This window comes from Alnus glutinosa, chromosome 4 (assembly GCF_958979055.1).
Source record: "Alnus glutinosa chromosome 4, dhAlnGlut1.1, whole genome shotgun sequence".
NCBI classification, from domain to species: domain Eukaryota; kingdom Viridiplantae; phylum Streptophyta; class Magnoliopsida; order Fagales; family Betulaceae; genus Alnus; species Alnus glutinosa.
This window is the reverse complement of record NC_084889.1, coordinates 13,612,691-13,634,844: the sequence shown is the minus strand read 5'-3', so window position 1 is coordinate 13,634,844 and position 22,154 is coordinate 13,612,691. Positions and strand designations below refer to the sequence as shown.

The following is a 22,154-nucleotide window of genomic DNA, read 5'->3' as shown; positions in this document are numbered from 1 at the left end:
CTTTTCGTTTTTTCGTTATTTTTTTAATTTTATTATTTTAATTTGTTTTTTAAAAAGTTAGTTTTTTTTTTTCCGAATTTATAAGGACATTTTTGTCTTATTAAAAAAAATGGGACATTTTTTTTTGATAAGTAATGATAGTATTATTGAAAGCGTAAGGCGCCCCTACGTACACTAGAAGTATACAACAGGAAACACCTAACTAGAAAGTGAAAAAGAAGCAAGAAAAAAAAAAAAAAAAAAAAATGGGACATTGACAATTGAGTGGTAGATTGAGAGGGATATGTGTACTATTCCCTATTTTTTTTCTTAGAGAAGAATAAGCTATGCCAAGTGTTACCTATAAAATAACAACTACTTAAAATTTGCTGCAGGTCAAAAGAAGAGAACATGAATATAATCTAAGAAAAAGAAGAAAAATAATAATAATAATAACAAAAAAAAAAAAAAAAAACACAGAAAAATAATTGTAGAGATGGCACACACAAATGAATAACTAAATCTAAATGTAAAATTAAAAATAAAAGATGTCAGTTCATACACTGAAATTCCACCAGAGGAAACGTGTATATCTCCAGTTAAGTTTACCTGAATTAGAGTCACAGCCTTATGTTTCTTTCCATGCAAAAATCTTTGGCGAGTTGAGAAAGCACGAATGTTGGACTGTATGAGAATGGCGGCTGAACATAGTTTCACATAAGCACATCTTAATAACCACCTGCGCACATATTTCTGTATCAAAAAAGCAGCTGCTGTCTCCCGTTTTGCAGCATACATCTTTCGAGCAAGGTATCCTGCAAAAATATTAGACATTAGGGAATGAAACAAAAAAAAAGAACTTAAATGGGGATGAGGTATACTTAAGTGACACTATAAAGCTAATCATGGTTCCACTCACCAAAAAAAGAAAAGAGAAAGCAGCTCAATAATTCATGACAAAGTCAATTAAACCCATTTAAGCCTTGCTCCAAACATAAAAGCAACCACCAATAAATGATGTGCAACAAAAGAGCCTTCCACAACTACTACTAGCAATTTTACAGCCCCTCTCACAAAGGTGGTTAGCAGGAAGCATACCAATGTAGAACGGATGTGACAGTCAGTAAGACCATACTTTACTGCAAGATTATAAACCTTTAAAGAGATAATGAAAAAATCAACTCAGCTCAACTCATCTATGCCTCCCAATGATAAAATAAACCACCACCATATGATTAGCAAGAAAAGGGAGATACTAGGCATTCCATCACCACAACTAACACCAGTTCTCCAGCCTCTCACATAGGCAGGACCCAAAATCCACGTGGGACCAATGTTTTTAAGCAGGAAGCAAAGCATGCAAAATGGATTTACAGTAAGACCATCATTTACTGCAAGAAAATAAAATAAAACAAAACAATAACAAAGATTTTGATAGTGATGACTACATGATGGCCATCGTGAAGTTGCTAGAGACAGTTTTGGACAAAAAGCTATAGATGCTGGCTCAGTGCAAATTAGTAACATGGTAAGGTCAATGACAATGGAGTTTCGGAGATAGAAGAAACAGTGACCATAATGGTGAAAGTAACTAGTGGGGTGTATTGTAATCATATCCATGAAGATATGGAACGGGTATTTGTGCTAGTGGTAATGGGCAGCTTTAATCCCTTTTGGAGATTGCAATAAAAGCACAACCCCACCCCACAAAAAATAAAAAAATAAAAATAAAAATTAATGAACAAAAAAAGGGTGACAGAAGCTACCCATGAAGAAACTAAAATTCCCAAAAATAAATAAATAAATAAATGTGATAAAGAAGGTCCAACTAAAGCAAGTAAATGGAACCTCTGCAGTATGCTTGGAAAGCAGATGCAGCAGCCCGGGTTGAAATAAAATCTCTATGTGCTATAAATGTTCGGAAACGACGCTGAACACACTTTGCAGCATTGTCCAAAATCTCAGCCCGCCGGGAGTCTAGAATCCCAATTTGACCAGCTCTAAGAAACACTTTCGTCCTGCCCAACTGTGGAAAAAAAAAAAAAAAAAAAAGAAAGAAAGAAAGAAGAAGAAGAAAGAAAAAGAACAGAGATTTGTGTTGGATCCTACTCAACAGGAAAAGAAAATAACAGATAACTGGATAAATTTAACCAAGGGCACACATGTACATGACAAGCTAGGACATTTTGAGGAAGCACACCTGAAAATTCTCAAGCTTCAGCTTTCTCAGAATTTTCTCTGCCATAGCTTTGTCATCATAACTGAAAACACAAAAATATTTTTAGAAGGAAGTGGAGAGAGAGAGAGAGAGAGATGCAAGAATAGACGTAATATATATATATATATATATAGACACACACACACACACACACACATGATGGTTTTTACCATAACGACAAAATACAATAAATATATACAAGCAAATAAAACCACACAGAATCTTTGAAAATACAAATTAGAACACCAATAGGGAAGCTATAAATGAAGCATTAGTAAGCCACCTTCCATCCATTAGCTCAGGAGCTAACAAACCAAACCGATCTATAAACTCCGAATAGGTCCTTCGAGTAGGATAACCTGCCAGACTTATCCGAACAGCCTCTAAAACTCCCTGCACCATATCAAACCATTATCATTGGTGACAAAGTTTTATTGGAGACTAGTACTTTCAAACTGACTCAAGCTAAGACGATGTTTTCAAGGAACACATGTACAATTTTCAAGCATACACAACTAAGCACATAAAACTTTAAAAAAAATATGCCATGCTATATGAATAAGCAACAAGGCTAATTTGTTTTCTTTGACATAAACTGAAGATAGACACAAGGTTAGACATGTTGGGAACAAACGTAAAACTATTGATAGAGAAAACAAACATTTAAAAGAAAAAACGTGAATCTTGCCAAATTCAACTTTGAGCCGACTACTATTTGCATTCTTGATATATTTTAAGGATCCTAATTTTGCGGCAAGGCTGTGTGCTGGCGATAATTTTGTTTTAAATTGGCATTCAATTTATCAGAAATGTGACTCACTCTCAAGTTACAGCGATGATATCTCTTCATTTAACAAGAAAACACTAATTTCTGTCTCCTAAAAAAATAAATAAATAAAAGCTTTAACAATAATGACCAAGGACAGAAACAAAGGGCTTGTTTGATAGGTTACGGAACAGAACAGCATAATGCTGTTACTGTTCATGTAATTTTTTTATCACTTTTTAACATTTTCTACCACCAATCAACATCAAAACATTCCCACTTTTTTCACTTTTTATATCACATTAATAATTTTTTTATTACTATTCAAATAAAAAAATTCACTACAATACAAAACTTTTTCACTTTTTTATTCAAATTCTTTTTATTTTATATCACATCATCACTTTTTACTAATTTCAAAACTAACAACCCACTACTTTGTTCTGTTATGTTCTGTACATGTCTTTGCCAAACAAGTCCAAAGATACCCAATCTAAAAAATAAAGCTTCATGTAAGCGGAACTGTAGAATAAATAACTGCTCAATCAAAATGTGGAACCATGACATACGAATTCTATGCAAAATATACAACCACCCAAGAATACATGGGTGTATATGCAGATAATCCATGCAGGTCTATATTATTAAAATTCCATTAAAAGTAAAAATAGAAGTTTGGTGTTACTGACCCCACAGCGTAATTGGTGTAAGATACTCAGATTCTCAAACTTTTGAGGTCGATTCAAGGAGTTTGGCTTCACACAACGTATATAATGAGGCTCTGTTGAGTTGAGGCTTTCCATGAGTGCTTGAAGTTGTTGCTAGAAAGACGAAAGAAGATTCACAGCATCAAAGAATTGCGATCTCATTCAACAATATGAATCAAATTTTCTAACAGAAATAATATAAATCTACTAATACAACAATAAATTGGCTAAGTTGATTGGACAAAGATGTGGAATAAATGCAGTATTATTCCCTCATTTTGGGGAAAAAAAAAAATCAAGTATCAGGAAAACAGAAACAAAACGATACCTATGCCATGAAGCCATCTCACCAACTAAATCAAATATTTATATTATAAACTGAAAGATAAGGGAAAAGGGGCCAAAGCACACTTTCAACATAAATCTTCATAAATGAGTATAGATAAAGCCCAAATATCTCCATCCTCTTCTGTATTCTTGTACATATATATGTATACCTTCTTCTTCATTTTATAAGTAATGTCAATTCATTAATAAAGTACAAAGGGACGCAGCCCTAATACACAGGAAGTATACAAGAATACCCCTAATAGGAACGAACAAAAAATAAATTTAAAAAATCTGCATAAGTAAAAACACTCAAACTATGATGAGCCGCTATCCAAATATATAACGTGTTAAGTAAACGCTTCCATACTTTTGTATACCTACCTAACCAAAAGTACATGAGGAAGACAAAAGGCTAAACATAGATACAAAATTTTAATACCTTAAATCTTGAAGCCACAGAGGAAAATTTATATGATGACCTCGAAGATTCCTCCGGTTGTGAAGGGAAAAGACCAGCAACAAAGGGGCATTTGGAAGAAGACAATAGATTGCAGTGTTCTACCACAACATAGTCACGATTTTTATCTAAAAAGGTATTTGTGTGGTAAGTGACCTACAGAAAAAGCAGTGAGTGAGTGAATCTTTGTTAAGATCCTCTATATCACAAGACAATTTACAAAAGTACCGTGACATATGACATGCCTTTCCAGCATAATGTCTAATGGTAAAATCTGTTTCGGAAAATTTTGGCTTTTCCAACCTTGGATGGACCCGAAAATTCTGAAATAACTTGGTTGCAAATGTTTCATGTGTTGATTTTGGGAACATGCTGCAAAAACAAAAAAAATCAGGATAAGGATAAAGTGCAAATAAACGTTATAAAGCAACACGCACCAATTTATATTGAAGAACTCAAATTTACCAAGCTTCATCCAAGAGAGCAATTATCCCAATAGGTTTCTGCAAATGTATACAAAATAATAGCATATGGCACATGAGCAACTGAAATTGAAACCATATATAGAAATATAAAGAAGGGAAAAAAATGCAGAGAATCAATATGAAAAAAGATTCTTTATACAGTTCCTATATATTTTTTTTCAAAAGTTCTTGTCTCAGCTTTTCTAAGAAATTCTTTATATAACAAGATCACTTTAAAAGTTTAAATTGAGTTCCACAATGCCAAACATTTCAAATCAGCATCAATCCCAACCTGTGTCTGTAATCTATACATAGATTTCCTATAGATGAGTGCATGATACTAAAAGCTAAACCAGAAAACCAGGTTCAAAACCAATCCAGCCTGAATACGTGAGAGGGAATGAGCAAGCACCTTCTCCATCAAATCTAAAACATCTTGGTTGTCTATAAATTCAATGTAGCTCCAATTAATTTCTTCTTTGCTATATTCCTCCTGTTCCATCTTGAATACATGCTGGAAAAAATTGGAAAAATAAGTTTAAAAAGCCTTATCAAGGAAATACTGGCCCATTGGACCAGTTGTATCTATATACATTCTGTCTAAAAGCATTTCACAGAACATTATTACACACCTCATTAAAATGTTGCTGAAGCTTTTCATTGGCAAAGTTAATGCAAAATTGTTCAAAACTGTGGAATAGAAAGTGTTTATCAATCAATTGAAGGAGTATGGAGAGAACATGATTTAATTCAATGAAGAAAAAAATGAAGTGAATTAAGTTCGTTCAAACAGAACGTTAGCAATTGGTGACCCAAATTTATCAACTAAGATGAAAATCGAAAAAACATTTCAGATCAAGCACAGATAAAATAATCGAAACAAAAGAATCTAAATCAGTTGCTTCATTTAACAGCACAAAAAACAGATATTAATGCATTGGAAACAACTAATCTGTTATAAACCTCAATGCAACTATGTTCAACAGTATCAGCAAACAAACAAAGACATATCAGACTGAATGACCTTCTCCACACATAGAAATACGTTATAAGCTGGAAACTCTTCAAGTGTCAAGCCCTCATGCCTATAACCTCTGGTAGGGCATCACAACAGTGAATCTCTTCTATTTTAGGGGTAATTACATTTTCCCCCCATGAACTACCAAAAAATGCGCAATGCTCCCATGAACTACCAACTCGACCAAAAAAGAGCATCCAACTACCACAGTTACATGTTGTGCCCCTTTCTGGTAGCCTAACTCGTGAAAATACTTAAATACCCTCACTCAATTTCAAAAATGACTTAAATGCCCTCAACTTAAAAATAAAAAAATAAAATAAATAAAATAAAAAGAAGAAAATGGGTACTGCCGGAGGGGGGTGGCTGCCACCCCCTTAGGTGGAGGGGGTGGCCTGCGAGCCACCCCCAGAGGTGGGTCCGGCCACCTCTGGGGTGGCTCACGGCCAGCCCAGTTTTTCTCTAGGGTGGCCGCGCGACCACTCTAGGTTTTTCTGGGGTGCTTGCAAGCCACCCCAAAGGTGGCTGGACCCACCTCTGGGGGTGGCTCGCACTCCCACCCCTCCACCTAAGGGGGTGGCTGCCACCCCCTCCGGCAGCCACCCCCTTTTCTTTCTTTCTTTTTTGTTTTTTTTTTTTTAAAATATATTAGTTTTAATATTTTTTATTAATAAATTTAAACCAAATTAATAAACCAGTTTTTTTTTATTATTTTTTTTTATCAATTGAGGGCATTTTTGTCTTTTAATCAAAATTAACGTCCAAAATCGGCATATTCCATCCATGTTAACGGGTCTGACTGACAGAAGAGGGCAAAATGTGCAAAGTTGGTAGTTTGATGCTCTTTTTTGGTCGAGTTGGTAGTTTATGGGCATCGCGCATTTTTTGGTAGTTCATGGAGGGAAAAGGTAATTACCCCTCTATTTTACATATAGAAGGCGAAGGTGAAATTAGGAAAATCTTCACATCCTTAGTTTAGTTTTTTTCTAATTTTATTTCTTTCTGCTTCAAATATGGATTCAAGACCACTTTTTATTTGTTTGTTTTGAACGTAACACGATACATATTTGTTTCCAAAAGAATATACAATATAAAAAGGGCAAAGAATATAATTTTGATGAAAAAAAATTCCTGTAAAATGATCTCAAATTCAGAAGCATTAGCTTATGCCGTGGGAAGTCCCATGCCCTCAAATATAAAACTTCTCCCCTTCCTCAAACAACACAACGGTGCAGCTTCCAAACCACATTCAGACTACATTCTAATCTCTGTTTTCGAGGAACCAAAATCTAAAGCTCGTCATAGGCAGAACCGGAGACATCCCAAATTGAGAGAAACAACAGACCAGAGTTCTCAAGGGGATGGGAAGGGAGTCAAAGGAGGAGATGAGGCAGCTGAAAGTATAGATGTGATTTTACCAAAGAGGCCAGAAGCCCAACACCACTAGGTCTGTTTCACTTGTACTCAATGATGGCAACAACTGTGACATAGAGGAAGAAGAGGCGGAAATGACTTGGTAACGAGGACTTGGCAGAAAAACCACACCATAAGTCGAGTTAAAGTCAATGAGTGGTATTGGTGGTGGGTCAACATAGTCCTTGCCGTGGTGGTTTTTGTCCATGCCCAAGGAGCATGAATTCTTCTCTGGCTTGCAATGTTGGTAGCTCCAATTTCTTTTTCATTCAATCTTAATTCAAAATGATTCTTTCTTTTTATATAATTAAAAATTATAACAAAGCAAAACATAGAGTGCATTTTTTTTATGAGCAATACAGGTGAAAGGGGAGGGGATCAAGGTGGGTCTTTCCCACAAACATAGAGTGCATTTGAGTGTAAAGATGTGGCCATATAATGATTGGCTGAACAAGACATGTAACTTCACATGCCATTTTTAGTTATCTATAACAAAAAAAAAAAAAAGTAAAAATAACGTTTCACAATCCATGGCCACAAGGAGGTTTATATCACTTTTCAATAGTCAAGAAGACTTCTTCTTTTTGGCGGAATATGGTGCCCTCTTGCCTATTGTGGTGCCCTTGGAGGGAAAGAAACAATCAAAATTTCAAGGACCGAGAGAGGACGTTGGAGGAGCTTAAGTTCTTTTTTTTATTCTCTTTATACTTGGACATCTTTATTTTTAGCTCCTTTGGTGATTAATCTTAATGATTTTTTTTGTTTGTTCTTTTTTTCTCCTTCTACATAGACATTTCTCTTGTATACTTCCTATATACTTGGGTTGCGCTTTTAATGATATTTTGATTACTTATAAAAAAAATAAAATCATTAAGGGTACGTTTGTTACGAATGGCTATTCCATTAGGAAAAATGAATAGCTTTTATAAGGAATATAAGAAGGTGGAACAGAAAAGCCTTGGTATTAGATTATATGATAAGAATTTTATCCTTATCATATACACACTTGGAATAGTCATTCCCTTATAGGCCATGAGAATGGCTATTCCATTTCACCTTCTTCCATTTCCAATAAACGCTATTCATTTTCATAATGGAATAGAAATTCCACGTACCAAACGTACTATAAAAGTGCGAGTGGCTCCCAGGTATACAAGAAGTATAAAAGAGACAACACCTAGTTAGAAGAAGGAAAAAAAATTCAAGAAAATCATGATAACTAAGCACAAAATGAGAAACGGAAGCAATTGTCCAAAAATACAGAGTACTGAAAAAAAAAAAAAAAAAAAAAAAAAAAAAAAAAAAAAACAAACAAACTAAGAAGAAGAAAAGAAAGATTTAAGTTCCTCCAATGTTCTCTCGCAGTCCTCAAAACTCCTGTCATTCATTTCTCTCCATAGACACCATAAAGGCATGGAAGCACCATCTTCCACATAGCAGCGCTCCGAGTGTTAGCAGCAGTTTACCAAAAAGCATACAAGTCCACTACTCGTATAGGCTAACCCAAGACAGTCCAAAGTGCCTTAAAAAAAAACATTCCGTAAGACACAAGCAATCTCACAATGGAGAAGAAGATAGTCTACGAACTCCCCACTCTTTTTGCACATACAACAGCTATCGACCACAATGTCATGTCGCTTCCTAAAATTGTCCATGGTAAGAATCTTACCTAAGGTACCAAACCAAGCAAAACAGACACCCACAAAAGAACCTTAGTCCACCAAACACTCTTCCAAGGGAAAAGAAAGCCATTGTTACAAACCAAGATACTGTAAAAAGATCTAAACTCGAACCCTCTCCAAAATCTTGTCTTCGCCTTCTCGTCTCACTCTAACTAAATACAAAAGCATGAGTCGCTCTAGCGAAGCTTATATTCTACTAATTTGAGCCCCCAAAAAGCTAAGTGAGCCGCTATGAAAGCATCCTTCGCGCAAGCAATACCATATAAATCTGGGAATGCTTCCTTTAGGACCATATCTCCACATCATAAAATGTAATTTCCCCAAAAATATATGACCACTAACAAATCTAAAGGGGCAGAAAAATGGCAGCCAACGCAACGAGTTGCTTGTCATGTACAATGCAAACAACTATATGAATTAAAACCACATGTACATCCTAAAGACAATTTTAATTGAAAGCAAAGTCTAGTAGGTGTTACTAGACATCCTACATGCTAAAGCAAATTCAGGAGGCCGTGCCAATCAGATAACATACTCTGCATTCAATAAATTTTTTTTTATAAGCAAGAAAACTTTATATATAAGCGTAAGGCGCCCCTAAGTACACCGGGAGTATACATAGGAACAGCCAAAGCTAACCCATAAAAAGAAAAATCCAAACAAACCCAAAAGGAGCCTTAAATGTTACAAGAAAACAAGTCAAACCAAATCTAAATATGTAAATTGTTACCTGTTATGCTTAAAGCATTCAAACCCATAGATGTCCAAGACTCCAATTTGCACTCGGGAATTCAGATCTTGCCCAACAGACCTATTGATCTTATCAACAAGCCTGGAAGAAATAACAAAATCAGTAAAATATACAGAGTTGAAAAACAAAATCTGCATAAATAAAAGAAATGGTTCTTGATAGTGAAGTGAATATAAGCCTACCAATCAAACAGTCGAGCATAAACAGTTTTTGCCAGTGCATCCCGACTAGCAACAGCAGCATTACAGTCAAGAGCTTTAACAATACTTCCTTCACGAGTTTGTATTGAACGAGTACAAAGTGTCACTAGCAAGAGGTTCACATCGCATCTGATTAAATAAGCAGTTTAGTTATCAGATTAACAAGACCAAAAGCATCTATTAAACTCTAGGCAGTTATAGCATCACAAGAAAGAAATAGACCAGTCCCCAACTCGGCTTGGTTAGCTAGTTCACAACCCAAAATGCTGACAAAAATGAAATGTACTCCACAAATTAACTAACATATCCATTTGCTCGGGGAAAAAAAACTAACATATCCATTTCTTTCTTTTTTTTGATAGTTAATTAAAAATTTATTAAGAAATGAAGCGTAAGGCGCCCCTAAGTACACAGGTGGTATACAAAGGAGAACCAAAGCTAACCCGAAAACCCAACAGACAACCCAAGCAACAGGAAAAAAACCTTTAAGGCCCCGAGAAACAAACCACAAAAACCTCCCTAGGCATACAACCCTACATCACATGGGTCCTGCCTTTCCTACACCTAGAAGAAATTTTAGAATCGCCATAATTAACAGAGCTTTGTAGATTCAAAAGCTCCTTCTTGCCCTTAATCTTCTGACGCTTAATCATTTCTTCCGTAATAGCCCTAAACCTCTCGTCATGCTCCTCAGACACCTTCCACGCATACTCCTGGGACAACCTCTCCCAAAACACAGCAACCTTCTTCCTAACGTCTAACTCCCACTCCAACGTCAACTTCTCATCCATCTCAGCCGAAGAGAGTGAATCTGACGTCTCCAGAGTTGGAAGAAGAGAACCCGATTCCCCATCTACGTCCAACGGATCCACACTGAAGCCACCCCAGATTCTAACCCCAAAGAAAACTCCGACGAAGACTCCTGCAGAATCTCTGTTGGACCCGAGCCCACATCACCGTCTGGATCCGAGTGCCCACAGCTAGACCCACCCCCGAAAGGAGACAAACCCAACATCACCCCAGAGTCTGCCGGAGAAGTTATCTCCGGCAGAGGAGGAGACGACGAGGTCTTCGATTGAAGAAGACACCCAGGAGATCCCGACGATGCCATACCCACACTCTTAGAGGTTTCCATAGGAACGTCCACCAAGACACCAATAGAAAGGCGATCCAAGGGAGACCCAGAAAAAATCTCCGGCGACATCTCCGGCAGGATGCTCAACAGACGGGAAAGAACAGGTTTCGGGAAGAGTCGGGCTAAATGGAAACCCGAACGATGACCCAGACCAGTCCCAACAAAACGGGCCAAAAGTTTTCTTACAGCCCGGCCCAGAGCCAAGTTAGACCCAATAACCAGCTTGCTCCACGTGCGACGTTTTGAAATTTTAAAATTCAAATTTGGATGTGCTAGACTCTTCTTACCCGGTGGATAGAAAGGCCAGTCAATACCCATCCGTACATGCTGAGGTGCTTCCAGAGAGAAACAATCCATTGCCGTTCTGAGCTCTTCCTCTGCTTGCCTTACCGACGGGAGAAGGTCCAGATCACACGGCTCCGCCGAAGCATGAAACAACCTGGATCGACTACCCCCCACGATAGAGCCTGAGCCTGACCTCAAGACCTCCACAAAGGAGGGTCCCTTCCAGTAAGGAGCCAAACCCAGCTTTGGTTCTTCTTTCTTCCCCTCGTTTTTGACCAACCAAGTCGGAGACCCAAAACCACTATCACTTATGGGAGAAAGAAAAGTAGCTGCCTTTCTCATCTCAATTGAGTATTGCTGAAGAGGGGGCAGGAGCGTTGACTGTAGCGGAGGAGGTGGGAGGTGCTGCTGATTTGGGTACACTGCCTCCCCTTTATTCATATTCTCCAACATCAGGGGGCTTTTCGGGGTATTCTGATTGGGTTATTCAGTGTGCAAATGAAATTTATCCCATTGTGGGAATTTCATTTGAAGGTCACAAGCTACAACTGTTGGCACTCTTAACATTTCTTGAGGGGGAACGACGTTCAGAAGCGATGGGTGAGCGGTCTAGTATTGCGGAGAAAGGTAAGAGGGAGGTCAAGAATTTGAAGAGTGCAGTCAATTACGATGCTAGAAGCGCTTCTTCCAGACGCAGGAATAGGAAGGCAAGGGGGGACCAAGTTGTGTTATGAAGCCAAGAATCCTTTCTTGGAATGTGAGGGGGCTGAACAAGAGGAGAAAACGACTTAGGATTAGTAACCTACTAAGAGATTGGAAGGCGGATGTTATTTGTTTTCAAGAAACTAAGCTTAAAAGTCTCTCTCGTAGTGTTCTGCGCAGCTTATGGAGATGCAACCATTTTGACTGGTGTTCTTTAGACTCCAGTGGGGCCTCTGGGGGCATTCTCATTATGTGGGACACAAGAGTGGTGGAGATGGTCGAGAAGTGTGTGGGGGAATTCACTCTCGCAGTCTCCTTCAAGAACGTTGCGGATAATTTTGTATGGGCCTTCGCAGGGGTTTATGGCCCGAATTCTAGGTTCGATCGGAGACGTCTTTGGGATGAGTTGGCTGGTTTGTGTAGTTGGTGGAGTCTGCCGTGGTTTATAGGGGGAGACTTCAATGTTACACGCTTTCCGAGTGAAAGATCTGGTGACGTTCGTCTTTGCTCGGCTATGATTGAGTTTTCGGATTTTATTGCAGACCAAAGACTCGTAGATCTCCCCCTAGCTGGAGGCACCTCTACTTGGTCGATTGCTCATGATCCTCCCATGTGGTCAAGGATTGACCGCTTTCTAGTGTCACATGATTGGGAAGCCCGGTTTCCTTTGGTTTCGCAAAGGAGGCTTTCTCGCCTTATTTCGGACCATTTTCCAATACTTCTGGATTGCGGCGATGTTTCTAGAGGGAGAAGGCCTTTTAAGTTTGAAAACATGTGGCTCAAGGAAGAAGGGTTCGTGGGTTTGGTGAAACAGTGGTGGGATTCTTACTCGTTCCAAGGTTCGTCTAGCTTTGTTCTAGCGTGTAAGCTGAAGGCTTTGAAGCAGGATTTGAAGAAATGGAACGATGAGTTGTTTGGCAACATAGAGCAAAACAAGAGGAAGCTGACTGAAGGTATTCAGGCTTTCAATGCTATTAAAGAAAGAAGGGTATTAGGGGAAGAGGAGATCTTGAGAAAGGCTGAGACTATCAGGGAGCTAGAGAAGTGTTCTCTTTTGGAGGAGGTGAGTTGGAGACAGAAATCTAAGATGTTGTGGTTAAAGGAAGGGGATAAGTGCACTAAATTCTTCCATTCTATAGCCAATTCCAATAGAAGGTACAATTCTTTGAACTCCTTAGTGATAGGGGACTCTCTATCCTCTGATCAGTCAGAAATCGGTGTGCACATCGTCAAGTTCTATAAGAAGCTGTTTACGGAGCAGTGCGGGTGGAGGCCGTCGGTTGAGGGTATCTCCTTTGATTCTATTCTAGAGTCTGAGGCCAGTTGGATGGAGAGAGCTTTTGAGGAGGAAGAGGTCAGGAATGTAGTTTCAGCAATGGAAGGAGATAAGGCGCCAAGTCCTGATGGCTTTTCTATGGCCTTCTTCAAAGAGTGTTGGGATGTTTTGAGGGGGGACATTATGGAGGTGTTTCGGGAGTTTTTTATCGGGGGTTCTTTCGAAAAGAGCCTCAATACTTCGTTCATTTCTCTTATCCCGAAGATTCCAGGTGCTAACGATTTAAAAGACTTTCGACCTATTAGTAGTGTGGGTGGAGTTTACAAAATCATTGCCAAAGTTCTAGCAAATAGACTTAAGACTGTTTTGGAAAAGGTTATTTCTAAATCTCAAAGCGCCTTTGTCAAGGGGAGACAAATTTTGGACCCAATACTTATTGCTAATGAATGTCTGAATAGTAGATTAAGATCTAAGGAGCCTGGAGTCATGTGCAAAATGGATCTGGAAAAAGCTTATGATCATGTTAATTGGGATTTTCTCTTGTTTGTATTGAGGAGATGTGGATTTGGGGAAAAATGGTGCTCTTGGATAAAACATTGTATATCCTCTGTGAGATTCTCAGTGATGGTTAATGGCTCTCCTAATGGTTTCTTCAGTAGTTCTCGTGGGTTGAGACAAGGGGATCCTCTCTCACCCTTGTTGTTTGTTTTTGTGATGGAGGCATTGAGCCGAATGATTTCAGCTGTGGTAGGAGGGGGCTTACTCGAAGGATTTAGTGTGGGTAATGTCTCATTCTCACACTTGTTATTTGCAGATGATACTTTGATTTTTTGCAATGCTCGCCATGCTCAGTTGCGTTATCTTAGAAGCCTCTTTCTTCTGTTTGAAGCTGCTTCGGGCTTGAAGGTTAATTTGGCCAAGTCAGCTTTAATTCCTGTGGGAGACGTAGTTCAAGTGGAAGGTCTTGCCGATATTTTAGGGTGTGGGGTTGCCAATCTACCGGTGAAGTATCTAGGCCTTCTGTTGGGGCTTCCTACAAATCTATTCATATCTGGGATGGTGTTATTGAGAAGGTTGAACGTCGGTTGGCCAGCTGGAAAAGGTTATACCTTTCCAAGGGAGGTAGAGTTACCCTCATCAAGAGTACTCTTTCCAACTTGCCCACGTATTTTTTGTCTCTTTTTCCTATCCCGGCAAGTGTAGGTGCTCGTATTGAGAAGCTACAACGAGACTTCCTTTGGGGAGGAATTGGGGATGAGTTCAAGTATCATTTGGTGAAATGGTCTAAAGTGTGCACTCCAGTTTCAGAAGGCGGGTTGGGTATTAGAAATCTGGTGGTGTTTAACAAGGCTCTATTAGGCAAATGGATGTGGCGTTATGGGATTGAGAGGGAAGCTTGGTGGAGAATAGCAGTGGATTCCAAGTTTGAAAGTTTATGGGGAGGTTGGTGCTCCCTAGAGCCTACAGGTACTTTTGGGGTGGGGTTGTGGAAGAACATCAGGAAAGGGTGGAAGAATTTTGTAGGATTCTCTAGATTTGAGGTGGGAGGCGGGGCTAGAACAAAATTTTGGCATGATTTGTGGTGTGGGAACTCAACTCTTAAGGAAGCTTTTCTTGTTTTATATGGAATTGCTCGTGCGAAGGATGCTTCAGTTGCGGATAATGCGGAGCTTGTGGGTGGCTTCAATCAGTGGAGCGTGTGCTTTTTCAGAGAAGCGCATGATTGGGAAGTGGATACCTTTGCTGCGTTTTTCCAGGTATTGCACTCGATCAAATTTAATAGAGGTAGAGAAGACAAATTGTGGTGGATCCCTTCCAAAAAAGGTTTGTTCAAGGTTGGGTCTTTCTTTAGTTCTCTGGCTTGCGATGGGAGAAGTCACTTTCCTTGGAAGAGTGTATGGCGGACTCAGGCTACTCCGCGGGTAGCTTTTTTCGCGTGATCTGCGGCTCTAGGCAAGATCCTAACAGGGGATAACCTCAGGAAGAGGCATGTCATTGTGGTGGATAGATGTTGCATGTGCAAGAGAAGTGGGGAATCAGTGGATCATCTTCTCCTTCACTGCGATGTTGCATACGCTATGTGGAGTGCTATTTTTTCTCGTTTTGGTCTGTCTTGGGTTATGCCTCTGAGAGTCCTTGACTTGTTTGCGTGTTGGTGGACGGCTGGTAGGCCGAGGAGTGCTGTTATTTGGAAGATGGTGCCGACATGCATTCTCTGGTGTGTTTGGAAGGAAAGAAATGATAGGTGTTTTGAGGATTTGGAGAGATCCTCGAAGGATATTTTAGCTTCTTTTTTTCATACGTTGTATTTTTGGACGGTGGCTTTTGTGTCACCGTTGTCGTTTACCTTTGATGAATTTCTTGTTCGTTTTTCACTTTCTAGCTAGGTGCGTTCTCTTGTATACTGCCGGTGTATTGAGGGGCGCCTTACGCTTTTAATAAGACCAACTTATTACTTATCAAAAAAAAAAATGAACCCTTTCTGGCCACCTAGCCCGAAAACTGCTACCTCTAGGAAACGGCCAGCTTGGTTACTGCCTCTCCGAGTGATCACGATTTTCGACCCTTCCCTGAAAGATTTGATGAACTCTTGATCTTCCGGGTAACCCAATAGGTTCTCCATCGTCAATGCGAGCCACTCCGAGCACTGAGAGTTGATGACGATCTCACCGGAAAAAAGTTCTTCTTTTCTCCCCCACTCTCAATCTCGACGCCCCATCCAGAATCGAGAAGACGAAAGTCTTCGACTCCACGATAAACCTTTTCTCCATCTCAGAACACCCCTAACCCACAGCACGGCCGACCCAGTGTACTCTACATAATCGCCGACGAAAAGGAACCCACACAGAGAAACCACCGGAAGAAACCCCTACGCGCAAACCAAGAGAAACCCAAGAACCAAAAGAAACGAGACTCGCACCCTGATTGCACGACAAGAATAACATATCCATTTCTTACTCCAAAAAATTCTATGCTCCTTATAGAATAGCTTACAATTAAGGACAATATCCATATTGCATGAGAATTCCAGTGCACTTCTATCCAAATGGCATTGCTTGCTAATTAGTCTAAGCTTATCTCACCTCTACTAACCCTTGATACCAAATAATTGGGATCTATTGCTTATCTAGAAAGCAATTTTACAATTAATTCTCTCTGAATTTTTACTTGGATGACATTCTATATATTATGCCACCGAAAACGTTGTTCGAAGAGATCTATAATCATTACAAGGATTTAACAATTCCAATTTCATACTAATAGACAAATTATGGAACTGAAATTAATACCTCAGTCTGGTCAACATTGATTAAAGCAAGAAAAAATTCCAAACTATCTAGTAAATCACCAACCTGAAAAGATTAGCAGCCATCTGCATATGAAAGCTAGATTTCTGATCCTTTATAACTGATGAGTCATGTTCTTTGCCAGGAGAAAATTCAATGTTTCCTATATGTAGAATTGCAGCTAGGGTGCGGAATATAGCGTCCTAATAATGAAGATTGAACGCCGAGAATTAAGTACAGAAACAACAGTAAATAGAAGAGTCTCGGAGGGAAAAAGCAATATGCAATTGTATGCGACATATGGTTTTTCAGACCTGCTCTTCATGGCTTATACCAACAATGTCCATAGCCCGCCTTGTCTTCATGTATTCTTCTATACTACTCACACCATCTAGCTCATAGGTCTTGCTTTGGTTTAAGTAGTGGAATTGGCTTGGATGATCTAATTTGTACTTCTCTGCATCCTAGACATATGAGATACATCATAATGACATTGTCCATGATGAAAATAATCCCAAGTATGTATGATTAAATCCTCAAAAACACAACCGAAAAAAAGCCATAAGCAAAACCATGCACATTTCAACACTATTAACATATAGGTGTAAATACATCAGTACAATAAGTGTGTGTAGGGTATGTGTGCACGAGCGCACAAGAGAGATAGAGAGAGAGAGAGAGAGAGAGAGAGAGAGAGAGATTACCCTTCCAGATGCACACAACTGATAGAAGCAATGATAATTCCTTTCAGGATTCGTTATCTGAACGACACGGGATCGTTCCAAAAGGTAAGTTCTGATTGCAGCACCTGATATTCTACCACTTGCATCAAATTGGATTTCAACAAACTTGCCAAAACGACTGCCATGAAAAAGAATCAACATAAAGGAATAAATAATTGTTATACAAGGAAGAGAAATGATGGTAGACAACACTAATAGAGAAAATGATATAATAAAACCATATTGAATGGAATATCATTCATGGATAATATCAATGATTTGATAATATCCCAATTTTTTTGTTCAATCCAATAGTCTACCTATACTGAAACTGCAGAATCACTACTTACCTAATAGTCTCTTCAGTCAAGACAAGTTTAAATCCCTGACATCTTGTACTTGCTTTTGTTTTGATAATTCATACTTGCCCAAAAAAACAAGTTTATATTTATCTATAACTGCTCCTCACTTCCTATGATTTTTCTTTTCTACTATCTAAAAGCTTATATCTAGTTCCTTTTAGTTATCCCGGTAGTTTTGCCCACTTCGTCCATTCCAGCACTCTGCTTTCAACTTATTATAATTTTTTTCATATTCTATAAACTTAATCAGCTCAACTCATCTCGACTAAGTTGGTTTTATAGATCACCATCAATTAATGGAAGCTGACCACTGCAGTCTTTTCCATCATTCATCATATCCAAAATCATGGTCTTTATATCTATCAACTCCCTGTTTAATATATCTGTCTTCCCTACTTCTATCCATGTTAATGTAAGCCTCCCTTTACCTCCTTTCACTCCTCCCAACTTGAATTAGATCACCTATTCTCATGTATGCATTGATCGGTCGCCATTGCACATGGTCAAACCATCTGAAGTAACTCTTTCATCTTTTTTCTCAATATGGGTCACCCCTACCTTAAACTCTTTCATCTTTATAAGTAATCCAATCTCGTAAAGAAGTGCAACGGGGCGCAACCGAAGTACACAGAAACTATACAAGAGAAACACTAATCATAAAACATAAAACATAGTTTCCTCGACAATAATATTACAATGATGAACTGCGTAATATAGAGGAAAAGAAAAATAATATTCTAACATGTAAACTACCTTAATCACAATGCAACACTTTGGATGTATGTAAATCAATAAAGAAAATAATTAGTTATTAAGACATGTAACACAGCACAAGATTAAATAATGAAATATCAAACTCATTTGGTAGATTGTCAGAGCTGGAATGGAGAAAAAGCATGATGTCAAATAGTTTAGAGCTGCAATTTGGTGAAAAATATAGTAATATTATTGAAATTGAGACAAAATAATAATAAAATTCACCTTGAATTGTCATTTCTAACAGTCTTTGCATTACCAAATGCCTCCAAGAGTGGATTTGACTGAATCACACAGAAAGTGGAATCAGCAAATGTTGATAGTGGAAGTACAGAAACATAATAATTTCAACAATGTAAAAGAAAAAAGATAAAACTAGGCCAGTCTCTCATCACAGGCAGCAGGATCCACTCCAGATTCAACTCAAGTGAAAGACAACTAATCCATCCTAAACAGAGTCCCCATCAACCTAGAGCATATATTCTGATCTACCAATTTTTTATTATCACAGTGACCAAAAGTATTCTACTCTAGCAACTAACAAATAAATTAAGTTATACCTACATCTAATGCACATTGTAAATATTGCGGCTATACTTGTTAATTGGATTGGCTCAATGATAACCCTTACTTCAAGAACTTGCTGCTCAACTGTTCTGTCATCACCAGCAGCACGGCCACCCACATAAGTAAGATACTGCATAATCAATTTTGTTGTCTCAGTCTTCCCAGCCCCACTTTCTCCACTGACCAGTATAGATTGGCTTTGAGCATCATTCATCATTGCCCTAGAACACAACCAACAAAGCTTACCAAAAAAAGGAAAAGCGAAATGCAACAGAGATCCCCACTCAATTTATACAACATTTAAAAATAACAAACCTATATGATGCATCAGCCACAGCAAAAACATGGGGGCTTAGCTCTCCAAATGGAGCTCCTTTATACTGCTCCATCATATGTACATTGTACAGGTGGGGAAGCTTCGTGAACGGGTTCACAGCTATCAAAATGCTACCTGTGTATGTCTATCAAAGACAAAGGAAAATAATTCCCATGTCAGTTCAAATCTGGGAAATGTTGAATCAAGAATTGGTAAAATTATACTTCCCATTATTTCATGCGAAGTTACAGCATGTGCCATACGCATGTGAATTATCACTCATAGATCATTCAATTTGAAAGACAACTACAACTTATACTGAGATTTATCAAGTTACAGAATAGTTTTTTTTTTTTTTTTTTTTTTGATAAGTAAGAAAGTTACAGACTAGTTAAAAGCAATAAAAAAAAAAACCCTCCTAAAAATAACGATTGAGAGCAAAAAAGATAGTGACCTACTAACTTGGCAGTAGAATATTGAACTCGAAAGCAATTCAACTTTCAATATTAACTGATTATTGAGTTATGTACCAATCAGGAAGAATGAAAAGCCATGCCTGACAACTAGAGTAGACACTTTCTATAGCAGCTGAATGACGGTGCATACCTATATGCGACAAAATGAAAGCAAAAATAACTTCCTTCTACGCATGGTTGGCCATAATCCCAAAATTCAATGAATTGAATACCAGCTTGGCATGCCAAATCAGAATTTTCATTCTTGATTTGTCTACTGCAGAGGTTTTCTATTTTTTTTTTTTCAAAAAAAAAAAAAAAAAAAATCCTTTTGTTGCAGTTACTCAAAGAATTTAAGGGCTTGTGATCATCATTATAACGAAGAATAGAGATTAAATCACAATAACTAAAATATTTTCAAGCATTAACCAGAACTCCAACTCAGAAAGGGAAATGCCCCATCTTTCAAGTCAGAGACGAACTCAGAGTTTAGACCCTCAATTACCCCCAATACACTTTTAAATGCCCATTTTGAGTCACATTAACTCGAAGAACTTGAAGCAGCATCCACTTAACCACTACAGACAAATTCAATTCAAAGCACCATGATTAATTCCACGGTTAACAACAATTGGCCTTCTAAACTAACCAAGCCCCATCTTTCAGCTACCATAAACCCCATTAATCACACTTCTACTCACATATATATCATTGAGAGCATATCTCCTCTGGAGATTGTAAAGCACCCCAGGCTCATTCAAATACGTCAACTTGGTCATGTCGTCCACTCCACCGTGGTCCTCCTCATCCGCATCTCTAGGAAACAGCTTCTCCGGAAAAGCCAAAACCTACAGAAACCCCTCGAAAAAGAAAGTCGGAAAATAAGCACGAACTTCCCAGTACCGTACAAAAATCACTTCCTTTGAGAAGAACAAAATGCTGACCTTCTTCCCCGAAGTGGTCACGACTAGGATTTGTTTGCCAACGAAGTCGAGGGCTTCAGCTGCGACCCAGGCCAAATCTCTGTCCTCGGCCCAAACCTTGGAGCCCCTCCGGAGACTCATCTTCGGTTCCTGAGAAGGAAAAGCGAGTGAAGACCCGCCCCCAAAAAAAAACCCTAGAATTTTTCAGGGAAACGACTTTGAGGGCAAAAGATGAATTGGAATTGAAATTTGGAACCCTAGGAGCGGAGCAGAGAGGGACAAAAATTAAGGGGGGGCAGAGGGAGAGAGAGAGAGAGACTTACGGGCATGTCTTTTAGGTGAAATTTTGGATTCCCGCCCTAACAGGTGTGTACTACGAGTCAAAAATGGCGAAACTTCAGAGTATTTATATCGTATTCGACACGTCACCCCTTCGACAGTTCGGTTTTTTAACCGGTGGTTAACCTTTAATCATCTACTAAAAGCTCACTACATCTATGGCGTGTAACGGTAAACAAGAGCGACTTATAACTGACTTGGCCTAAAAAGTCAGCTCTCTGTTTGGCAATCCATAAAACTTTAATCCAACCAACCTATTCCTTGCTCACTTAGCATGGATAACTTCATAAAAAAGATATTAAATTATACGTCGATAAAAGTACTATACTAACAAATGTCTCAAATTGAAATATGCAAGTTTCCAAACATATCAGTTAAAGATACTACGTTAGGATTTGTTGTTAAATCCTAACGAAGTACTCAAAATGCTCCTATTTTTTTAAGAAAAAAAAAATGATAAGATCTAAGGTGATGATCAGAATTTAACAAAATTTGCAAAAATATACATGCTTGAATCTTTGAAAAAATTTATAAATTTTTTTAAAAAAAATAAATACCGAGATATTTTGAGAATTTTTGCAAGATTTAACAGCAAATCCTAACGGAGTACCCTTAAGTGAGACGTTTGGAAACTTGAATACCCAAGTTTAAGACGTTTGCTAGTTCAATACACTTATCTTAAAACGGCATATAATTCGATACCCTTTTTTGAAGCTATCCCCACTTAATAGTTAAATTAAAATTGAAATTTCAAATTAGTAACGAATTGTCCCCATTAAAGTTTTGTAACGCTTTGAAGAAGAGTAATCATATTTAGTAGACTGTTATATGATTGTCACACAATTGAAAAAAGTGACAATAAAAATTCAGTGCTAGTAAAACAAAAATAAATAAATAAAAATAGCTAACACTGTCACGTCATTCCAATTATATGATTGTCGTATGGTAGTCTCTTAAATAAAATTAGTCATTCAAGAATTAGAAGATAATTTGAAAGATAAAAGTGTACTTTTCCTTTACTTATACATATTAGACAACGTTTAA

At 38.2% G+C, this 22,154-nt stretch overlaps 1 protein-coding gene across 1 annotated transcript in view; it reads right to left on the bottom strand.

Annotated features, from left to right (window-relative positions):
• The window catches only part of LOC133867502 (myosin-15), a 31,842-nt gene extending 10,635 nt beyond the window's left edge, over positions 1 to 21,207 (bottom strand). The window contains exons 1-21 of the mRNA XM_062304302.1: positions 21,095 to 21,207; positions 20,793 to 20,921; positions 20,550 to 20,696; positions 19,393 to 19,538; positions 19,142 to 19,298; positions 18,736 to 18,794; positions 17,375 to 17,531; positions 16,985 to 17,134; positions 16,737 to 16,873; positions 9,968 to 10,114; positions 9,765 to 9,866; positions 5,554 to 5,611; positions 5,334 to 5,435; positions 4,923 to 4,960; positions 4,703 to 4,829; positions 4,440 to 4,613; positions 3,653 to 3,784; positions 2,481 to 2,590; positions 2,180 to 2,240; positions 1,828 to 2,005; positions 589 to 794 (exon numbers count right to left, since the gene is read on the bottom strand). Coding sequence (XP_062160286.1) covers positions 589 to 794; positions 1,828 to 2,005; positions 2,180 to 2,240; positions 2,481 to 2,590; positions 3,653 to 3,784; positions 4,440 to 4,613; positions 4,703 to 4,829; positions 4,923 to 4,960; positions 5,334 to 5,435; positions 5,554 to 5,611; positions 9,765 to 9,866; positions 9,968 to 10,114; positions 16,737 to 16,873; positions 16,985 to 17,134; positions 17,375 to 17,531; positions 18,736 to 18,794; positions 19,142 to 19,298; positions 19,393 to 19,538; positions 20,550 to 20,696; positions 20,793 to 20,921; positions 21,095 to 21,100 — 2,523 coding nt within the window. The 5' untranslated portion in view covers positions 21,101 to 21,207. The remainder of the gene's footprint in view (positions 1 to 588; positions 795 to 1,827; positions 2,006 to 2,179; positions 2,241 to 2,480; positions 2,591 to 3,652; positions 3,785 to 4,439; positions 4,614 to 4,702; positions 4,830 to 4,922; positions 4,961 to 5,333; positions 5,436 to 5,553; positions 5,612 to 9,764; positions 9,867 to 9,967; positions 10,115 to 16,736; positions 16,874 to 16,984; positions 17,135 to 17,374; positions 17,532 to 18,735; positions 18,795 to 19,141; positions 19,299 to 19,392; positions 19,539 to 20,549; positions 20,697 to 20,792; positions 20,922 to 21,094) is intronic.
• Positions 21,208 to 22,154: the final 947 nt, after the last annotated feature.